This window comes from Callospermophilus lateralis, chromosome X (genome assembly GCF_048772815.1).
Source record: "Callospermophilus lateralis isolate mCalLat2 chromosome X, mCalLat2.hap1, whole genome shotgun sequence".
In the NCBI taxonomy this organism is placed as follows: domain Eukaryota; kingdom Metazoa; phylum Chordata; class Mammalia; order Rodentia; family Sciuridae; genus Callospermophilus; species Callospermophilus lateralis.
In genome coordinates, this window is record NC_135325.1 from 12,701,247 (window position 1) to 12,721,701 (window position 20,455).

General features: G+C 37.4%; 1 protein-coding gene across 3 annotated transcripts in view; it reads left to right on the plus strand.

Annotated features, from left to right (window-relative positions):
- Window positions 1-15,373: 15,373 nt before the first annotated feature.
- Window positions 15,374-20,455, plus strand: part of Pola1 (DNA polymerase alpha 1, catalytic subunit) — a 293,829-nt gene continuing 288,747 nt past the window's right edge. For all 3 annotated transcript variants that reach the window (XM_077106279.1, XM_077106280.1, XM_077106281.1), the window contains exon 1: window positions 15,374-15,451. In XM_077106279.1, coding sequence (XP_076962394.1) covers window positions 15,409-15,451 — 43 coding nt within the window. In that variant the 5' untranslated portion in view covers window positions 15,374-15,408. The remainder of the gene's footprint in view (window positions 15,452-20,455) is intronic.

A 20,455-nucleotide genomic window follows, 5' to 3' on the forward strand; every position in this document is an offset into this window, starting at 1 on the left:
TTGGATCCCCATCCCCTTCTTCCTTCCCTTCTTCCTTCCCCTTTTCTCCCTTCCCCCTTTTCTCCCTCCTCTGCTAATCTTCCTTTCACTCCTTTACTTTTCATTTTTGATTGGTACTTTCTACATATACAAAAAGGTGAAATTTACTTTGGTACATTTATATACATATATAACATGATTTTGTTAGATTCATTCCATATTTCTTCCCTCCTTCCCTCTTGTTCTCCTACTTCTACTTCACTGATCTTCTCTCTATATTTATGAAAATGAAGGTAATTATGACAGTACCAGCTTTCATGGAATTATAAATTAGTATATGAATGCTACTAAGAAGAAAAGTCCCCTGACTTAAATAATCAATTTTATAACCCTCAAGTCATCACTCTGTTTCCCCTTTACGCTGCTTTGGTTTACTTCATAATACCCACCATCAAAGCATATATTATGTATATTGTTTTTTTTTTTATTTTCCAGCAGAATTGAAGCACAGAAACTTTGCTTCAATGATGATATCTCCAGTGCCTATATCAGTTCCTTATATGTATTAAGTGCTCAATAAACATTTTTTTAAATGAACATAATTTGGTGTTGATATTATTTTCCTCTGGTTCAATATGGCTTTAGGTGGATAGGAGAACAGGGCAAAGGAAAAGCAATCTGATTTGACAGTGTCAGTCATTTCTTCTCCTGAAAGAACTGGAGGTATATTAATAATGCTGAGGAATGGTGTTAGGTTCTGGAAAATCATTGATGTCAAAGAAAAACATATGTATTGAGAAATTGTACAGTGAAAAGACCTGTGAAATTTATTAACTTTCATTTTAGGGACACAGTAGTTTCAGTATAGCAACTAGGTAAAACAACTCAACTCCAAGCAAATGGATGTTTTCCAAGTTTGTTGATCCATTAGCCCATTAACAATATTTCTCTAAGCTGTTAGAGGGATAATCAAAGTAATTCAGAATTTTTCCCCTTCCCTCACATAATAACAATTATTTTAATGGATCACTTAGGTTTTGCAGACATTTTTCACCATTAGAAAAATTGTCTACTTAATGTGGAACTTATTTGTAGAAAAACTGGACATGATACATTTTGGGACTGCCTCTACATCTTTCTCATGGCTTTTTGCTATTTTTCAGTTAGCCCTTGTGTGATGCAAGGTTTCTGTGCTTATCCAAGAGGCTGGCTCATATCTTTCTCCCTGTTCCTCCCCTCTTCTCCATTCTCTGACTTGACAAGGCAAAAGAGAGTCTTTAACTTTAATTGTAATTCCCGAAGCTGTTTTGTGGGAGAGGCTACCAAATAAAGAATTTCTAAGAACTTCTCTACCTCTGAATATCCCTGTCTCTGGACAATGCAACTGCATCTATTTGTGATAATAAGAGGAACACACTCAGATGTCCTATGTCATCTATGAGGGACAGACCCTTACCAGATATCAAATCTGCATGTGCCTTGATCTTAGACTTCCCAGCCTCTGGTACTATGAGACATAAAATTCTGTTTATAAATTACTCAGTCTAAGGAATTTTGTCATAAGCAGCCCCAATTGACTGAGGCATCCCCAAATTAGTCTACAAATTTATTATAATCCCAGTCAAAATCCCTGCAAGCATTTTGGGATAAATGGGCTTATTCCAAAAATTATATGAAAATGCAAAACCCTAGATTGGCCAAAATAATTTTGACAAGAACAGTGTTGAAAACTCAGACTCTCTGATTTTAAAACTTATGTAAAGCTTCAGTAGACAGTGTGGTATTGCCATTAGTATAAACAGAGATAAGTTTAATAAAATAGAAAATCCAGACATAGACTCATATGTGTATGTGGTGGTATTATTTTCAACTAAAGTATCAAAGTAATTCCAGGGTAAAAATATTGTCTTTTTGAAGAATGGTGCTATTAATAGCAGCATTATTCACAATAACCAAGAGCAACTGAAGTGTCTATTGATGGATGAATGGATAAACAATGTGGTATATACATTCAATGGAATATTATTCAACCTTAAAAAGGAAAGAAAATTCTGACATATGCTACAACATGAATCAATCTTCAGAATATAAGGCTAACTGAAAAGATAAATACATAGGGTTCCTAGAATAATCACATTTATACACAGAAGGTAGACTGGTAATTGCCAGAGTTTGGGAAGAGGAGGAATGGGGAATTGTGGTTTAATGGGTATAGGATTTCTGTTTTGTAAGAGGAAAAGAGTTCTGGAGATTGGTTGCATAACAATGTGAACTTACTTAATGCCATTGAACTTTGCACTTAAAATTGGTCATGAGGAGCCTGGCACAGTGATGCAGACCTGTAATCCCAGCAACTTGGGAGACTGAGGCAGAAAGATTGCAAGTTCAAGGCCAACCTCAGCAATTTAGTGAGGACCTAAGCAACTTAGCAAGATCTGTCTCAAAATAAAATAAAAAAATGGACATAATAGTAATTTTTAATGTATACTTTACCAGAACTAAATATAAAAATAAAATAGTGATGCAAGAACAATCTATATGCTCCTGCTTAAGGGGGCAGTCTCAGTGTGTTGTAATGTGCCTGCAAGACTTTGCTGTTCCTGGAAGGGGTAGAGTAATGACTAGAAATTTCTAAGTACCACTTCAGGGGTCTGAAACAGGATGTTGTAAATATCCCTGCAAATTTTGCCTCAGACTTGAAGAGGGCCAAGATAGGTTAGGTAAATTTTGGGCTAATAAACCTTGTATTACCCACTTTTAGATGAATACTCCTTAAATGACTAACATGTGTATATGCAGAGCTGAGCAGGTCACAGAGTTTGAGGTAATAGAGGAGACAGATACAAAATGAAGGCAGAGATGCCAAGCTTTATCCTATAGTTAGTTACCCAAGGGGAATCTGCAGGCCTTAGTAAAGAGACACTGCTTTGGGCAAAGACAGCTTCTCTACATACCTGTTATAGGCAGAAGAAATATTTAAGTAATAATGGTCATGAATTTTTCAAATATTTTATCATTAATATGACAGTCACAAAACCACAGATCCAGGAATCTCCAACAATACCAAGCAAGATAAATACCCAACCAAACCAAAACAAAACAAAACAAAAATACACCTAGTAATGCCATATTCCAACTGAAGAAAATCAAAGATAAAGTGAAGATCTTGAAAGAAACCCAGGGGTGGTGGGAGAAAAACTTTATAGAAGAACAAAAATAAGAATATTATTGGACTTGGGGCTGTGGTTGTGGCTCAGTGATAGGCAGAACGCTTGCCTAGCATGTATGAGGCACTGGGTTTGATTCTCAGCACCACATAAAAATAAAATGAATAAAATAAAGGTCCATCAACATCTAAAAAATAATTTTAAAAAGAATTATAGTGGATTTATTAGAAACCATGCAAGCAAGAGGAGAGTGCCAAGTGAAATCTCTAAAGTGTTGGAAAAAAAAACAAAACCCATCATCCTTGAGTTCTACATCCAGTGAAATTAAACTTTCAAAGGGAAGAAAGAATATGTGATTGAGAATGATCTGTAGAATTGAAGAAATACAAGATTATTTTTACTTGAAATGAAAGCAATAAGAGAAGTGGAAATCCTAATGTGATTCTTGGTAATGGTCAGAAATGCTTTTGACTTCATTTATTCTGATTTTGATAATATATATAGACCAGAAAACAAAAAATATTGAGTGAAAAATTGTATAAATTTTTTCATTCCCATTATTATTATCATGGATAAGTATTTTTATGCTTTTAAGGTTTATTTATTTATAATTTGTCATTTTGATTTTATAACCTTTTGTGGAATTTTGAAATATTTCTATAATAAAAATATTATGTCAACTATGAAAGTTTTTCATTATTTCTAATGCTATTTAGATCCTGTCCATCTATTTGAGACCTTTAGTGATTGCTAATTTTTTTTTCAGTGTTTTAGGTAATTATCATGTTTGAGTGATTATCCTCCCTTAGGAAATTAAATGCTGTTTATAGTGAATTCATGGTTGTTTTCTTTTAAAATGCTGCTTTGAAATTTTCTCATTACATGCATGGCCTTAAAAAAATAATGCTGCTGAAGCACCAAAAAAAAAGTGAAGGAGGAATAAAGACTTTCTTAGATAAAACCTGGGAGATTCATCATCAACAGACTTCCCCTGCAAGAAATGTTAAAAGCAGTTGTTCAAGCAGAAGGAAAATTAGATAGGTCAGAATTTGAGGTCTACATTTTAAAAAGTGCATTAGAGAAAGAATAACTGAAGGTAAAATTAACTCTATTACTATTTTTTGTTGCTCTAAAAGATAACTGTTTAAAGCAAAATAGTAACTACATATTGGTTGATAATAGCATATGGAAAAGTGAAATGAATGACAGCTGTGTAAACAGGGAAGGGTGGGAGGAATGGGGAGTATTCACTTAAAAGGTACCTGCACTACAGTGTTATTTGGCAGTGGACTTAGATTGTTTTTAAATGTATATTGTAAACCCTATGGCAAACACTAAAAAATTAAATATATATATATAAGTGATATGTCAAGAGAGGAGATAAAATGGAACCATATGAACTGCTCCACTGAAGCCAAAAAGAAGAAAAAAGAATAAATCCACCAAATAGAAAACAGTTGCACATGGTCAAAAATCACACGAAAAGATCCTCAACGTCATTAGTCATCAGAGAAGGGCAAGTTAATACTCACTAATATATACCCTCTAGGATGAAAATTAAAATAAAAACTGATTGCCTGGGGATGTACCTCAGTGGTAGAGTGCTCGCCTAACATTGGTGAGATCCTTAATCCTTAGTACTGCAAATAAACAAAGCAAACAAATTAAATATAATTTGACAGTTCTGCTGAGAAATCTATGAGAAACTCTACATTGCTGGTGGAAATGTAAAGTGGCTCAGCCACTTTGGAAAAGTTTCACAGTTTATTTTAAAACGAAACATACACTTACTATATGACTCAGCAATTTCAGTCTTATTTACCCAGGAGAACTGGAACCTGTTTTTCTGAAGACATGTGCACGAAATTATAGAAATGGAAAACAGGTTAAGCCTGATGCAGTGGCACACCCTGTTTTCCCAGCAATTCAATAGGCTGAGGCAGGAGGATTGCAAGCTTGAGACCAGCCCTAGAAATTTAGGGAGACCATATCTCAAAATAAAAAATAAAAAGGGCTGTGGATGTGGCTTAGTAGTAAAACATTCCTGGGTTCAATACCCAGTACAAAAAAAGGGGGGGATGGAAAATAGGTAAGTGGTTGTCAGTGGCTAAGGATAGGGATAAGGAACAAGAGAGAAGCGAGTAGGCCTGAATAAAGGCAACATGAGGAATCCTTAGTGATAAAAATGTCCTATATCTTGACTATTATCAACATACATAACATAGTTGTGATGCAATACTATAGTTGTGCAAGATGCAACCATTGGAAGACCCTGGGTAAAGAATATACATATTTGTGACCACACATTGTGTGACTGAATATTTGTGTACCAGGTAAAGGATACATGGGGATTTTCTGTATTATTTCCTGGAACTGTATACAAATTTACAATTATCTAAAACTAACATTTTAAAATGTAAGATACAAAGTATACATATAAAATATAATTTGGACAAAAATGCGTTAGAATGGGCCCATTGTATAAAAAATGTACATTTATAAAAGTAAGTTATCAAGTATAGCTTAACCATTGATTATTGATGCCAGTGGAGGAAAATGAAAGATCAATCAAGATAGAATGTTATTGTAGCTCTAAGGATAATTTATTCATGTCTCTGGAGGGCATCAGATTCACATATACAAGCATAACTTTTCAGCAGATTTACCTTACTAAGAATTTTTGACTGAGGGGTCATTTACCCCTCTCTCACACTTGACTATTCCTGAACTATTAATGAGTGTTTGGGCAAATTTGTTTCACTGGTGAAATTATTTAATATGTAGTTAAAAACTAAGGGAAATGAAATATAAGTTGTCTTTGCTGTTGAAGGAACAGGGGATAATATGATTAAGCAACAAGTAATGACAGCTTGAATTAAATATAATTTTCAAATTTCCCAAACCCAAACCACAGAGATGCTGTCAGACTATGATTTCTACTCGTGACTGATGCTTAACAAGAAGAGTGGGATCTGTTGCATTATTTCTTGTAAAGCTAGTGCTGACCTGAAATAAAAACTTTTAGGTAACCCAGATAGCATTCAATTCACACAAAGCCACAATACCAAATCCTATAAGGTAGAGGTAGGAGATGAGCCCTCATTACTCATGGGAAGAGGTGTGTCCAGGCAATTTTGACAATATATAATTTGAATATGTCTGTCCAAGTTAGCCATCATGCTGAAAGTTTAGCAATGCCTCATCTAGACTACATGTTCTTAACTTTGGTTGCAAATTGAAATCTCATCCTCAAAAATTCTCATTTAATAGGTCTGGGGAACTACTGGGCATTGGAATTTTAAAGAATTACTCAGATGATTCTAATTTACATCCAAGTGCTGAGAACCACTGCTTTATAGAACATTGGCTAGATATAAATCACAAAATCCTCATGCTGCCATCCTCTGCTGAAATTCACTATTGACCAATTTATATGATTCATACTTTAACTCACAATTCTTCTAATAACTTTAATACCTCCTAAATGAAGTCTAGTTTTCTATTCCTGTTAATTAAAAATGCTAGTTTAGAGGGTTCTGAAGTATATAGCAGGTTTTAGTACAACAACAATGCATGTTTATTCTGTGAGTCATGCCTAAGTTGTCACAAAGGATCTGCCAATAGGTCAATAATTCATGTTAGATCACTTGAGAGCAGGGATCTAATATTGCTCTCTAGGAGGGAAGGACTAAAGACATTATGCACTAGTGGGTCTGAGGAAAGGATACAGATGTATTGATCTGGATGGCTAAAATTAGCTATATAAATGTGGGACTCAAAGATGGTTAATTCTCACTGAGTTCTTGGCTTAATTAATACTTTTTAGTTAAGATATACATGTAGATGTCTTTGTTTTTATTGTTTTCTAATTAATGTATTTTCATGGCTGTTCTAAGAAAATGAAATTTTCTGTCCAGAAGCCACTAGGGCTGTGGGGGTTAGGATTCAAGTCATTTAAGAATATACTTTCTAGGGCTGGGGATGTGGCTCAAGCGGTAGCGCGCTCGCCTGGCATGCGTGCGGCCCGGGTTCGATCCTCAGCACCACATACAAACAAAGATGTTGTATCTGCCGATAACTAAAAAATAAATATTAAAAATTCTCTCTCTCTCTCTCTCTCTCTCTCTCTCTCTCCCCTCTCTCACTCTTTAAAAAAAAAAAAGAATATACTTTCTAGATTCAATGTTTTGTATTCTAGTCTCTAGGATTAAATATCAGAGGGTATAATATGCAGCACACATCTACATGACCAGGACACAGTAAATTGCTGCTGGTTCTTCTGGAATCAGATAAAAGGTAAATTATTACTAGCTGATATGAGATGGAATGGATATGAAGTGGAATAATTAGAAAACCACACCTTACAAAATGATTTTTTGTCTGAAAAGGATGACTGAATACAAATGTCAAAGTCATTTTTCAATGAATTAATACTGTGAGAGACAAGACAGAGATGCACTCATGAAGGTGAAGCCCCATAGGAAGGTTCCCTGGTTAGAGAGGATGTATCTATGGATTGTGGTCTGGAAGTGCCAAGTTCTCATTGTTGTAGGAAAGCCTTCTTAGGGTCACCTTTCTTGGTCTTCACAGTTTCCAGGGTCCTGTCCTTAGTGTTGTGGGTATTGACCAGATTCCTTTAGAGCACCCATATATGGTCTTTTAGGGACAGTTCTACTCGACACTTGAATTAAACTCATAACAGGTTATTTTATTTTTATTTTTTATACTGGAGATTGAATCCAGGGATGCTTAACAACTGAGTGACATTTCCAGCCCTTTTTATTTTCTATTTTGAGACAGGGTCTAGCTAAGTTGCTGAGAACCTTGCTAAGTTGCTGAGGCTGGCCTTGAACTTGCAATCCTCCTGTCTCAACCTCCTGAGCTGCTGGGATTACAGGTGTTCACCACTGTGCCCAGCCATAATGGACATTTTAACTAGAATAGGCACCTATTGATTGATTGTGGGGACCATCATGTTCTAAATACTGAAACTGCAATATTTTTATCCACCCTTTGTTTATCATTCTTCTGCCCTAGTTTTAAGCGTTTGAAATACTAACCAGAAGATTTCTTGATGAGCCTGGTATGAGAATAAAGCAAATAAATAGAATGGTATATCAGCCAGGGATATTATTTGCAAGCAACAGAAATTAACTTCTGGCTTATTTGAGAAAAGAGGAGGAAGAGAAGAGGAAGAAAGAGAGGAGAAGGAGTGTGTAGAGGAGGACGAAAAGAAGTTTGTAAGAGAATAGCAGGTAGTTCACACAATCACTAAGCATCCAGAGGAACCAGGCTCAAGTGGACAGACACAAAGGGAGACTCTAAGTTGAAATCATGGATAAAAATCACATTTCTGAGGCACTTGACATATAGCATCCTGACCATTTCTGCCATTGAAGGTGGCCTAGATGTTGGCTGACCTTTGCAGTGACTCTGAAAAGTTTGCTGCCCAGAAGAAAGCAGAAAACTGCTACTGCCAACACAAAGAAATTTCCTTATTTTTGTGCCAGTAGCTCTAAAATTAAAATCTCTTGTGGAAATGGCCAATAGACATGCTCATGCTGTAACTGGCAGGGTTGCTGGGACAAAAACATTTTCAATGTGTAGTTATAGTTAGGTTGGCTTCCCTCAAAACTTAGAATGTGGAAAATTCCCCAGACACAGAAAGGGGGCATTAGATATTAGGCAGCTAAAACAATGACAGGTGTCCATCATGAATTAATAAAGAGGTTGTTATCAACATCAGGAAAACCTAATGTGTGTATTTATGTATTTATATCTATTTAGAGATCATATCTAAGGAACAAGTAGTTTGATTTTCTTCCCCAGTGTCTCTTTCACTTGGGCAATGTTAGATCCATTTGATTTTCAGGATGTTATCCTGTTTTACTTTATAGGTGATTATATAGAGTCCATTCTTAAGTCAAAGTTTCTCTTCTGTTTTGTGTTGATTCACTTAGTATCAGCCTCAGAATCATTGCTGTTTTAAGCAAATGATTTAAACAACCACCTTGAAGATTACACAGCATAGGCACCACATGACCACATGGATACAGGATGGCAAATACCATCCAGAGAGGTGTGTTTTGCCTATGAACAAACAGTGGGATGCATCAAGGGTTGTGCTAGTGAGGGGGCCTACACACTGTCATTATACTTTTTTTTAATAGTCAAGTAAGGCAAGAAAAGGGAACTTGAAACTTAGGTGGAAGGGGAAATTGTTTGAGCTTGGGCACTGCTAGCTGTCCAGGGGAGCTGTATATATTTTCCTATCAATTGGACTCTTTGTGGGATATTGAGAGCATATGTAGCCCCTGTCACTGCTTGCCTATTTCCAGCTGGTAGACAATTCTCTCACCATATCTATGTAAAGAACATCCTAGTTGTAATTTTGTGGATTGGTCTCTGTGTCCTCTATTCTGTACCATTGGTCTACCCGCCTGTTTTGGTACCAGTACCATGCTGTTTTTGTTACTATTGCTCTGTAGTATAGTTTGAAATCTGGTATGGCTATACCACCTGTTTCACTCTTTCTGCTTAGGATAGCTTTAGCTATTCTGGGTCTTGTTTCTCCAGATGAATTTCATGATTGCTTTTTCTATTTATGCAAGGAATGCCATTGGGATTTTGACTGGCATTGCATTAAACCTATAGACAAAGGTGCTAAAAGCATACAATGGAGAAAGGATAGCATCTTCAACAAATGTTGCTGGGAAAATTAGAAATCCATATGCAACAAAATGAAATTGAATCCCTTTCTCTCACCATGCACAAAAGTTAACTCAAAATGGATAAAAGAACTAGGAATCAAACCAGAGACTCTGCATCTAATAGAAGAAAAAGTTGGCCCTAATCTCCATCTCGTGGGATCGGGCTCCAAATTCCTTAATAGGACACCTATAGCACAAGAGTTAAAATCAGGAATCAACAAATGGGACATATTCAAATTAAGAGAAATAATAAGTGAGGTAAATAGGGAGCCTACATCCTGGGAACAAATTTTTACCCCTCACACTTCAGATAGAGCTCTAATCTCCAGAGTATACAAAGAACTCAAAAAGTTAAACAAAAAAACAAATAACCCAATCAACAAATGGGCCAAAGATCTAAACAGACACTTCACAGAGGAAGATATACAAGCAATCAACAAGTACACAAAAAAATGCTCACCATCTCTAGCTATCAGAGAAATGCAAATTAAAACCACTCTAAGATACTATCTCACTCCAGTAAGAAAGGCAGTCATTATGAAGTCAAACAATAACAAGTGCTGGCGAGGATGTGGAGAAAAAGGTACACTGCTGGTGGAACTGCAAACTGGTGCAGCCAATTTGGAGAACAGTATGGAGATTCCTTGGAAAGCTAGAAATGGAACCACCATTTGACCCAGCTATTGCCCTTCTCGGACTATACCCAAAAGACCTAAAAAGAGCATACTACAGGGACACAGCTACATCAATGTTCATAGCAGCACAATTCACAATAGCTAGACTGTGGAACCAACCCAGATGCCCTTCAACAGATGAATGGATTAAAGAAATGTGGCATTTGTACACAATGGAATATTATTCACCAGTAAAAAATAACAAAATCATGGCATTTGCAGGGAAATGGATGGCACTAGAGCACATTATGCTAAGCGAAATTAGCCAATCCCTAAAAAACAAATGCCAAATGTCTTCACTGATATAAGGGAGGTGACTCAAAACAGAGTAGGAAGGAAGAGCATGAGAAGAAGATTACCACAAAATAAGGAAAAGAGGAGGGAGGGAAAGGGAGGGAGAAGGGGAAATGCATGGAAGACGGAAGGAGACCCTCATGGGTTCACAAAATAGATATACGATGGTGTGAGGAGGAAGGGAAGTGAAAAAAAGAGAGAGATAAGTGTCACAGTAGTACGGGTAGACGATAGGGATGGGAGGGGAGGGGAGGGAGGGGGGATAGGGAGGGCAGCAGAATACAACTGACACTAGGATTGCTGTATGTATACACATGGATGTATAACCAATGTGATCCTGCAATCTGTACACGTGGAAAAATGAGAATTCATACCCTATTTGAATCAAATGTATGATATGTCAAGATCATTGTATTGTCTTGAACAACTAACAAAAAATAAAAATTACAAAAAAGGACATCCTAGTTGAACTAAGAATCTTTGTATAGCCACAAAGCTGGTTTTGACAATACAAAGAAAATCAGACTCGGGGCCCAGACTCATACTAACAAACTCACACAGATATTGATTGGCACCAGAGTGCTAGTTTATTAATTTACAATGAGAAATAAACCTGACAGAGTATAATCTGGTTGACTGTTTCTTTCCCTGCTTTTTTTCTTTTTTTTTGGTAGTAGGGATTGAACTCAAGGTGCTTAACCACTGATCCACATCCCCAGTCCTTTCTGTTTTTTATTTTGAGACTGCGTCTTGCTAAGTTGCTGAGGCTGGCTTTGAGCTTGCCATCCTCCTGCCTCAGCCTCCCAAGCCACTCGGATTACAGATATGTGCCACCATGCCTGGCTTTTTGTTTCCCTCTGAAGAAAAAAATCTAGTTTACAAAAGAAAGATTGCTTGAGGAGTAGAAAATATTTGATTTGGGGGCTGGGTTGTGGTTCAGCAGTACAGCAGTCATCTAGCATGTGCAAAGCCCTGGGTTCGATCCTCAGTACCATATAAAAATAAATTAAATAAAGGTATTGTGACCAACTACAACTAAAAAATAAATATTTTTTAAAAAGAAAGAAAATATTTGATTTTGCTTACCATCTTATCCCTAGGGTCTTGGGTAGTGCCAGAAAGAGAACAGGCACTCAATAAACATTTGATGAATGAATGAGTGCTATGAAAGTTGTTCATAGGGTCTTAACTGCTACTGCCATTAAGATGAGATAGACACCCGTTCACCAGAAACAGAGAAGTTACACAATGTAAAAAATGGGTCAGTTTTGATGTTAGACAAATAAGAGGCTAGATCCCCCATCTGAAACTTACTTTACTGTTTCAATTAGTAAAGTAAGTAAAGTGAAAGTAAAATAAGTATAATTTATATAATTAGGTTTGATTATATATAAAACCCCCAAACAGCTTCTTTGAATATGTTCAATATTTAGTTCTCCATCATGGAAAAGACTGGAGGAAGGCAGCCCAGGGATGGTGTAACGGCTTCACAATGTTTATGGACCCACACTGTTACCATTCTATTCCACCATCTCAGTGTGTGACTTTCATTTTTACAGTTATATCATGACCCAAGATGGCTTCTGAGCTTCAGCCATCACATCTGCATTGCAAGAAGAAATACATGGAAAAGGCAAAATGGCAAAACAGAATCCCCTTTCAGACGTGCCAGATTTCTTTAAATAGCCTTCCCTCAAATCCCCTCACAACACTACCACTTATATTTTGTGGGCCAGAAATCTGTCATATAGCTAAACCTTGTTGCAAAGAAGGCTGGGAAATGTGGTCTTTTCATCCTTCTGCCAATGTGCCCAGTTGAAAATCCACATTGTATTACTAGAAAAAATGGGGAGAAATGGCTGTGTGGATAAATAACTTGAAATTTCTTGAATAGAGATTCAATATAATAGGTAAAGCACCAACATGTTCCAAAAATGATCATAACCAAATATGTTGACTGAAAGAAATTTCTGCCAGTTGATACACTTGATTAGTTTAACTATCATATCCCTTTGATTATGTTGACACCAACACACTCACAAAGTGATAAGAATAGCTGTTTATTAAATGCTTTTTAGGTGTGGACTTCACAATGGCACTATACATGTATTATTTCAATTAAATTTCACAATAGCTCCTTAGGTAAGTATAAACATTTTATAAAAGAAGAGCCTGAGATCTCAGTAATCAGCACAAGTTTAAACAGAAGTAGAATTCTAAGAGTCAACCCCCAAATCTGACTCTACATGATGCTTTAATCCTTCCAATATAATATTAAAGAGAACAAATTATAAACAATATTTTTAAACAATAATTCTACCATCTCAGAAGATACAGTCCATTTTGCATATTGCATTCACATAACTATTCAATATATTGTTGCAATTAAATGAGCATACATCATTTTGCCCTCTGCTGTTTTCACTTTATGAAATATCATAAACACTTTCCAGGTTTTGCATTTTCCTAATTATTTTCCTTTTGATATCACATCATTAATCTGCTGCTCTGGAGTGGACATTTTGATCCCAAATTTTTGCTAACAGAAATGGCACACCTTAACATCTTTGCATTTCTTTTCATCTTTATTATTTCTTACGAAACTTTTATGTGTGAGTTGGGCATGGTGGTACATGCCTATAATCCCAGCTATGCAGAAGGCTGAGACAGGAGGATTGCAAATTGGAGGCCAGCCTGGGCAATTTAGAAAGACCTGGTTTCAAAATAAAATAAAAAGGGCTGGGAATGTTGTTCAGTGGCAGAGTGCTTGCCTAGCATGCATAAGACTTGGATTCAATCCTCATTACTGAAAAAAATTTTACATATGGAAATAATGGCTTAAAATATATAACCATGCTTATTGTACTCACATTGCAATGTTATGTTCCAAAAGATTGTACCAATTTACACTGCCACTTGTAACGCAGGAGCAGTGCACACTTCATGTTACCAGCAGTGGATAGTGTTTATATAAAGAGCTATAGAGAGTTAAAAAGGCAAAATTATACTGTTATGCATGTATGAATATGTAACAAAAAAATTCCATCCCTATGTACAACTCTAATGCACAATAAAAAAAGTAGAAAAATATCAAGACCAGGCACATAAGAATTTTGAATGGGATTCAAAAATATTTTGTAGGTTATGTTATGGACTGAATTTGTGTCAGAAGGAGAAACAGGGAGTAAACATAAGTTTATTGTGTATTAAGTAATATTACTAATCATTATTTAAACAAAATGGTCATCACACGAAGAAGGGATCGACAAGCATGTGGGAAAAAGTGTAGAGAAAATATTACCAATGTACAGTAAGCATTATTCAATAAAATATACCTATTTGGAAAAAGAAAAAAATGAGATGCATACATTGCATGCATTGTACCATACACAAGAATCTAATGCCCTTTTTGTCTTTCAAAACATTAACATTTTGGAGGAGTCCAGGCAAGATGCTTTGTAAGTCATCCTGCACTGTGCATCTATAAGTGGTCCTATACTTTGAAAAAGTCTGATTGTTTCTTCATGTTTAGATTCAGGCTAGTGTGTGTTGTTTTTGCAAGAAGAGTATGTAGGCAATGTTGTTTTTTTCTCAAGTGCATCACATCAGGTCAAATGTGATGAGGTCAGACTGCCACTTATTAGAGATGCTTCTTTTGGTCATTTGGTTAAGATGATGCATGTACTTTTCTTTCTTTCTTTCTTTTTTTTTTTTGTACCAGGTCAGACTGCCGCTTATTAGTGATGCTTCTGTTGGTCATTTGGTTAAGATGATGCATATACTTTTTTTTTTGGTACCAGGGATTGAACCCAGGGGTGCTTAACCACAGAGCCACATTCCCAGCCCTTTCCATGTTTTTTTTTTTTTTTTAATTTATTATTAATTTTGAGATAGAGTCTTGCTAAGTTGTTCGGGGCCTTGCTAAATTGCTGAGGCTCGCTTTGAACTCATGATTCTCCAACCTCAGTTTCCCAAGTTGCTGGGATTACAGGCGTGAGCTACCACGCTGAGCGGTGCATATACCTTTAAGTTAGGACACACACACACACACACACACACACACCCACACACACACACAGTGTTCACATTCCTTGAGGCAAAGGATCAGACAAAACTCAGAGTGCGCACCAGGAGGCAGTCATTTTCCGGGTTTTGGGGAGGGGGACAAGGGGGCCAGCCCTACCACGCCCACCTTCCTGCCCGCCCGCGCCTCTTTGCTTAGAAAATCATTTCTCAGAACCAGAGAGCCCCTACTCCCACGCGCCCAAATCTTTTCCCAGTAGCTTGCGTGCGCCTGCGCAGATCCTCCGCCAAGCTCCTTTACAGAGCCCGACCGCTTCTTTCTCCAGCTCTCTTCCGGTCTCTTCTCAGCTCCAGTTTTTCCTTAAGGGGTCATCACAGGGCGCCAAATGCGCGCCCGCGGGAAGGCCCGGGGCGGGGCGCGGCGCGGCGCAGCACGTCAGTGGCCTTCCGGGCGGAAGTCCGCAGCCTCCCAAGCCTCTGATTGGCTTTCAGGCTGGCGCCTATCTCGGCCCCCGCGCCAGTTTCGGGCTGGTTGGCGCGGATTCGGGAGACTGCGGGACTATGGCGCCTGTGCACGGCGACGACTGCGAACTGGGGGCAAGCGGTGAGGGACGACTCCGCACTCAGAGCACTGGTTGGGAGTGTGGGGACAGCAGCACGATTGCGTATGGTGGTGGTGGTGGTGGGGTCTCTGCTTTATTTCTTCCGAAGGAGGCGTGCGCCGGGTTCGCTATGCGGGTCTGCATGGGCTCAGACCTTGTGGTTCAGGGCGGGGGCCTTTCGGGTGTCAGAACCAGCATTCTAGTAGGGCGGCTTGCAAATCCGAGCCACCCGTTGCAGGGTTTTCTGTTTGGGAGACTGTCACATCTCTGTCAGCAAGTGACCCCTTTTAAAAATTCCTTTGGTAAGTCATACCCACGTGTGGGAACAACTTCAGCGAGACTGGGGTCGGTGGGGCACTGGCCTGATCGAGGGTATTTCACTTCTCTCACCCGCTTGAGGACTACGACAGAAGATATTTGCCCCTCCCTTGCTAGAAACTCCAGGAAAATTGTTACACTTTCTAACTAGGCAGGAGAGAAAGCTGCAAGTGCTGACACCATATACGAATGCGTTTTGTCTTTTTAGTAATGGATTTCTATTTTATGCATTAACACTTATTCTTTCAAATTATTCTATGGAAAGTTCTTCAAGTGCTGCTATTTTTTAGCGTTCGAATCTAATCATTTTGGCGAAGTTCCTAAAAAATACATCAATTCAACATTTCGGATACATTGTATATCACTCAGTTTGTCAGTGGTAATCTTTTATTTCCAAAAATAGAATACAAAAATGCAAATGGCTTTGTCTGATTTCTGATTTTTGAACAGTGTTCAACTAAAATGTGACTTAACTTCCGTGAACTTCTAACTTAAAATCAGATGCTTCACTTTTTTAGCCCAAGCATCACATCTCCTGTCACTCAGATACATCACCATTAATGAGAACTTGCTTCCTAATCAGCTTCCTTTGCATTCAGCTAGTTGTAAATCACAGATTTCAATTTGTTCTTTAGCCTTTCGTTTTTTAAGACAATTTATTTTGGAGAGTCGACTAGCCTGGATTACAAATGGGATATGGGATGTGAGTATCTGAACAGTCTTTGCAGCCTTCTATCAGTGATTTGCCACTAAGCCCTTTCTTCACCCTAAAAACTGTACGCCATCCGTGAACATCAAGAAATCACTCTCTGGAGGATACTGTGCAATCTTGAGACCCCTCTTAAGTCATGATGTTGATTAAGTACTTGCTGAGAACTTGTGACTGGAATTTTTCCTTTAGAGCAGACTGAAAGATTGTTACCTGAAAGACTTCTTTTGCAAGCTAGTGTCTTGGCCTGCTTTTGGGGAGGATGGAGGTACTCCAGATAGTAATTTTAAAACAAATATTTAAGTCTTTGTAAATGTATTTTTTTCATGCTTATTCCTTTATTTACTAGTTTCTTACATGAAGCATTAGAAACATGTTCCAAAAAGGGAAATCTGGATTTTGTTTCTCTTAAATGTTAGCAGGTGGAGCACCTTGACAATAGCAGTGAAAAGTTGAAATATCTATAACTATTTTTATGGATGAAAAGAGATCAAGGGGAGTTTAGTGATCAAAAATGTGGGTATAATGGTTCATTTGTAAATGTTTATTTTGTACATACCAGGCATAGGTATTCTGCCAGGCTCTGATGATGGGTAGACTAGGCATGGTTTCTGTCCTCATGGAGTTGAGATGAATTTCCAGTTATATGCAGTGCTGTGTTGTATCTTCCCTGAGGAAACTGCTTTGCTTTATTTTTGCTCTCTGAAACTAGACTATGTATGTGGGAGTATATGTATGTGTATTTGACTGCCCTGCATCTACACAAAGAGAAACACACACACAAATATAAACATTAAATTAGTTTATGTTGTTAAGTACAAATGAAGATAGCCATCCTCATGTAATCCTTGCAGCTTTATGAAGTAGACAGATGTGGTTTATTTCCATTTCACAGAACCCTCAGGTTCTGCTTTGGTGTAAGCTGAAGGAACCAACTCTAGCTAATTTAAACTGAAAAGGAATTTATTAGAATTCCATAGCATTTGAACAAATCCTGAAGGACTGGAAATCTGGTCTGCAGGTTGCTTAGCCAGAAACAGTGATTAAAATTGTGCCACAAAACTGGGCCACTGAGGCGGTCATTGCCAACCATGACTAAATACTTGATGCTAGATCTTGTACCTTGGGACATTGCTGGCACTGTTGCTTCACATTCTCAATCTTCCTGCAGCTCTTGCTACTTCTAGAATCTTCCTTAAGTCCATATATCTCTTATTGGGACATTAGCCACTGGGCAGGTTTTTCTAATTATTAGAGCCTATTTTAATGCCCTTGCTCCAGCTGCAAGAGTGTTTGGGAAAGGGAACTTTCAGCTTGTATAGGCATAGGCTCTGTGAACCCATGGGACTAAAAGTGTGTGTGTGTGTGTGTGTGTGTGTGTGTGTGTGGCGCACGCGTGGGGGGGTGTTCCACAGATTGTTTCAGATGCTGGGCAGCTTCAAATAAAACAGCTGTCCACTGCTGAACTGGTTAACTTGTAGTCTCATATTACCTACTAAATGGCAGAGCTGGGATGTGCTACATCTTAATTTCTCAGTTGTACTGCTCACTTTACACTCGTGTCAAACTTACCTTCTGCACTGATTTTCTCTTGATTCCTGAGTACACCTTGGATTTGAATACCTTTGTAGTTTGTCTCACACCTCTTCCTCTGCTTGTTCCACTTTTTACCCTGTTCTGTGCTGGTGAAATTCTTTCTAGGCTTGTATTGGAGACCTCCCCTATGAAAACTGACCTGATTTCTCACACAAAATTAATGGTTTTCTTCTCCACATTTCCTTGTCTGCTGTTCTTACCTCTTCTATTGCACTATATTTATATTATAATGGTAGTCTCAGGGTCTTTTGCTTTACTTGACTGTGAACCTCTTGAGGCTACAGGCAGCTCTGTCTTATTTGTAATTGTACCACAAACCCTGTGTAGTGGAGCAGTGTTTCCTGTGGAGTAAGTCCATTTGAAGACCTTTAGATTTTGTCAGATGTCAAGGGAGTCTTAAAGGGAATATACTGCGGCTAGCTTTTCATTCTTATTGATTGTGTTTAATAATCTCTGAAACCTTTTCATGTAAGCCTACTCAAACATTTTAAATCATTTGAATTATCCCCAAGATTTTGTGACTGTCATCATTAAGTACCCACATTACTTAATTTTTACTTAATGCCTTTCCAAAAATGGATTTAAAAGTCAAATGTGAAAGTCAAACAATAGGCTAAGATGTTATAGAGATTCCATTTACAGGAAGCTAAAAAAATAAGATTCTCTAATTATACTTGACCTTTAAGATATAATTTTCAACAGTTTATTGCCAGTATTTGGTACATGTTCTTTAGATTGTTTCTTATACTTCAAACAGTCAAACAACTTAGTGTTATTATGAATATGCCATTGGGGTTGGAGCTTTTAAGATGCCTCTTTATCAATACATCTCCCTTTTTGTGCCTACTCATTTTAATAAATTAGCACGGAATATAATAGATGGCTGCTGAGCCTAAACTTATGGCTGGCAGGCAGCACTGTCATCTTGATTTAATTATTCATCAGCTGGTATGTGAAAGTCTTAATTCTGTGGATGAATTCATTTCAGTATGTGTGTGGGGTGGTCAGTTTGTAATGACCAAAAGAATGAAGAGTTAAAAAGTTGAATGAATGAATGCTGAGGCCCTCTGGTATTTCAATCAGTTTTGACAAAATATATTTTAACCTTGGTAATGTGTTATTATTAACCTATAATATCATGATCCACTGAGGTCTTGAAGTCAGTGATAGAATTAATAAGATGGTTCCTTAGAACCATCTTTGTTTTTGTTGTTGTTTTGTTGTCCTCTAATCCTGTCATGATCTTTCAATACCACTATGAGCTTTTTTTTTAAAAAAAAATTTTTTTTAGTTGTCAATGGCTCTTTATTTATATGTGGAGCTGAGAATCAACCCTGTACCTCACAAATGCTAGGCAAGTACTTTACCACTGAGCCATGACCTCAGCTCAGCACTATGAACTTAAAAAAAAATTAATTCCACTTTTTTTACACATTTTTTTTTTAGTTTTAGATGGACACTTTATTTTTTATGTGGTGCTGAGGATCAAACCCAGTGTTTCACACATGCTAGGCAAGTGCTCTACCACTGAGCTACAGCCCCAGCCCAAGAATAATTCCACTTTTAATGTTTTTACTTTTGCATCTTTATATAGTACCATCTTGTATTAGAATTATGGTACCATTTTTGTTAAATACCCCCAGTCTCCAGTGTATTTCTCTTTGAAATTCCAGGTACTTTATCTGAACTTCTATTAGGGCATGTATTCTACATATTCTTTAAGATCCAATTGCTACTTATCTCCTACATTAGATTGTAGGTAGGGTAAACACAAAGACCATATTTTTTGATCTTTTAGTCCATCATAGCACTTAGTATTTTGCAAAGAACAGATCCTTCTTAAAGACTTTCAAATGTTGATTAATAGGAAGCAAAATGAATTGTTCTTTTATGACCTACTGGATTATTTGTGGCCTGTCATTTCCAATGGAAAGGCTATGGACTAGCTAACAGCTAATCACCTAATATTTCTGTAGGGTATCAGTTGGCTTTGAGATTTTCCTTTTTTTTTTGTGGAAAAAATTAACATTGGCTTCACTTGTAACAGGATCTTAGAGAAGATTTTTGAAGAGCTACAGGATCTGCATATTTGGCCATGAGCTTTGTGAATTATTTTACATTATAATATTTAATTTAATATTACATATAATAAAATTGCATATTATTGTTGACTAGAAGTGTCTTCATTTTGGGGGGCGGTACTGGGGATTGAACTCAGGGGCACTTTACCACTGAGCTACATCCCCCAGCCCTTTTTATTTTGAGACAGAGTCTCATGAAGTTGCTTAGAGCCTTACTAAGTTGCTGAGGCTGGCCTTGAGCTTGCAATTCTTCTGTCTTGGCCTCTGTAGTCACTGGGATTATAGGCATGCACCACCACGCC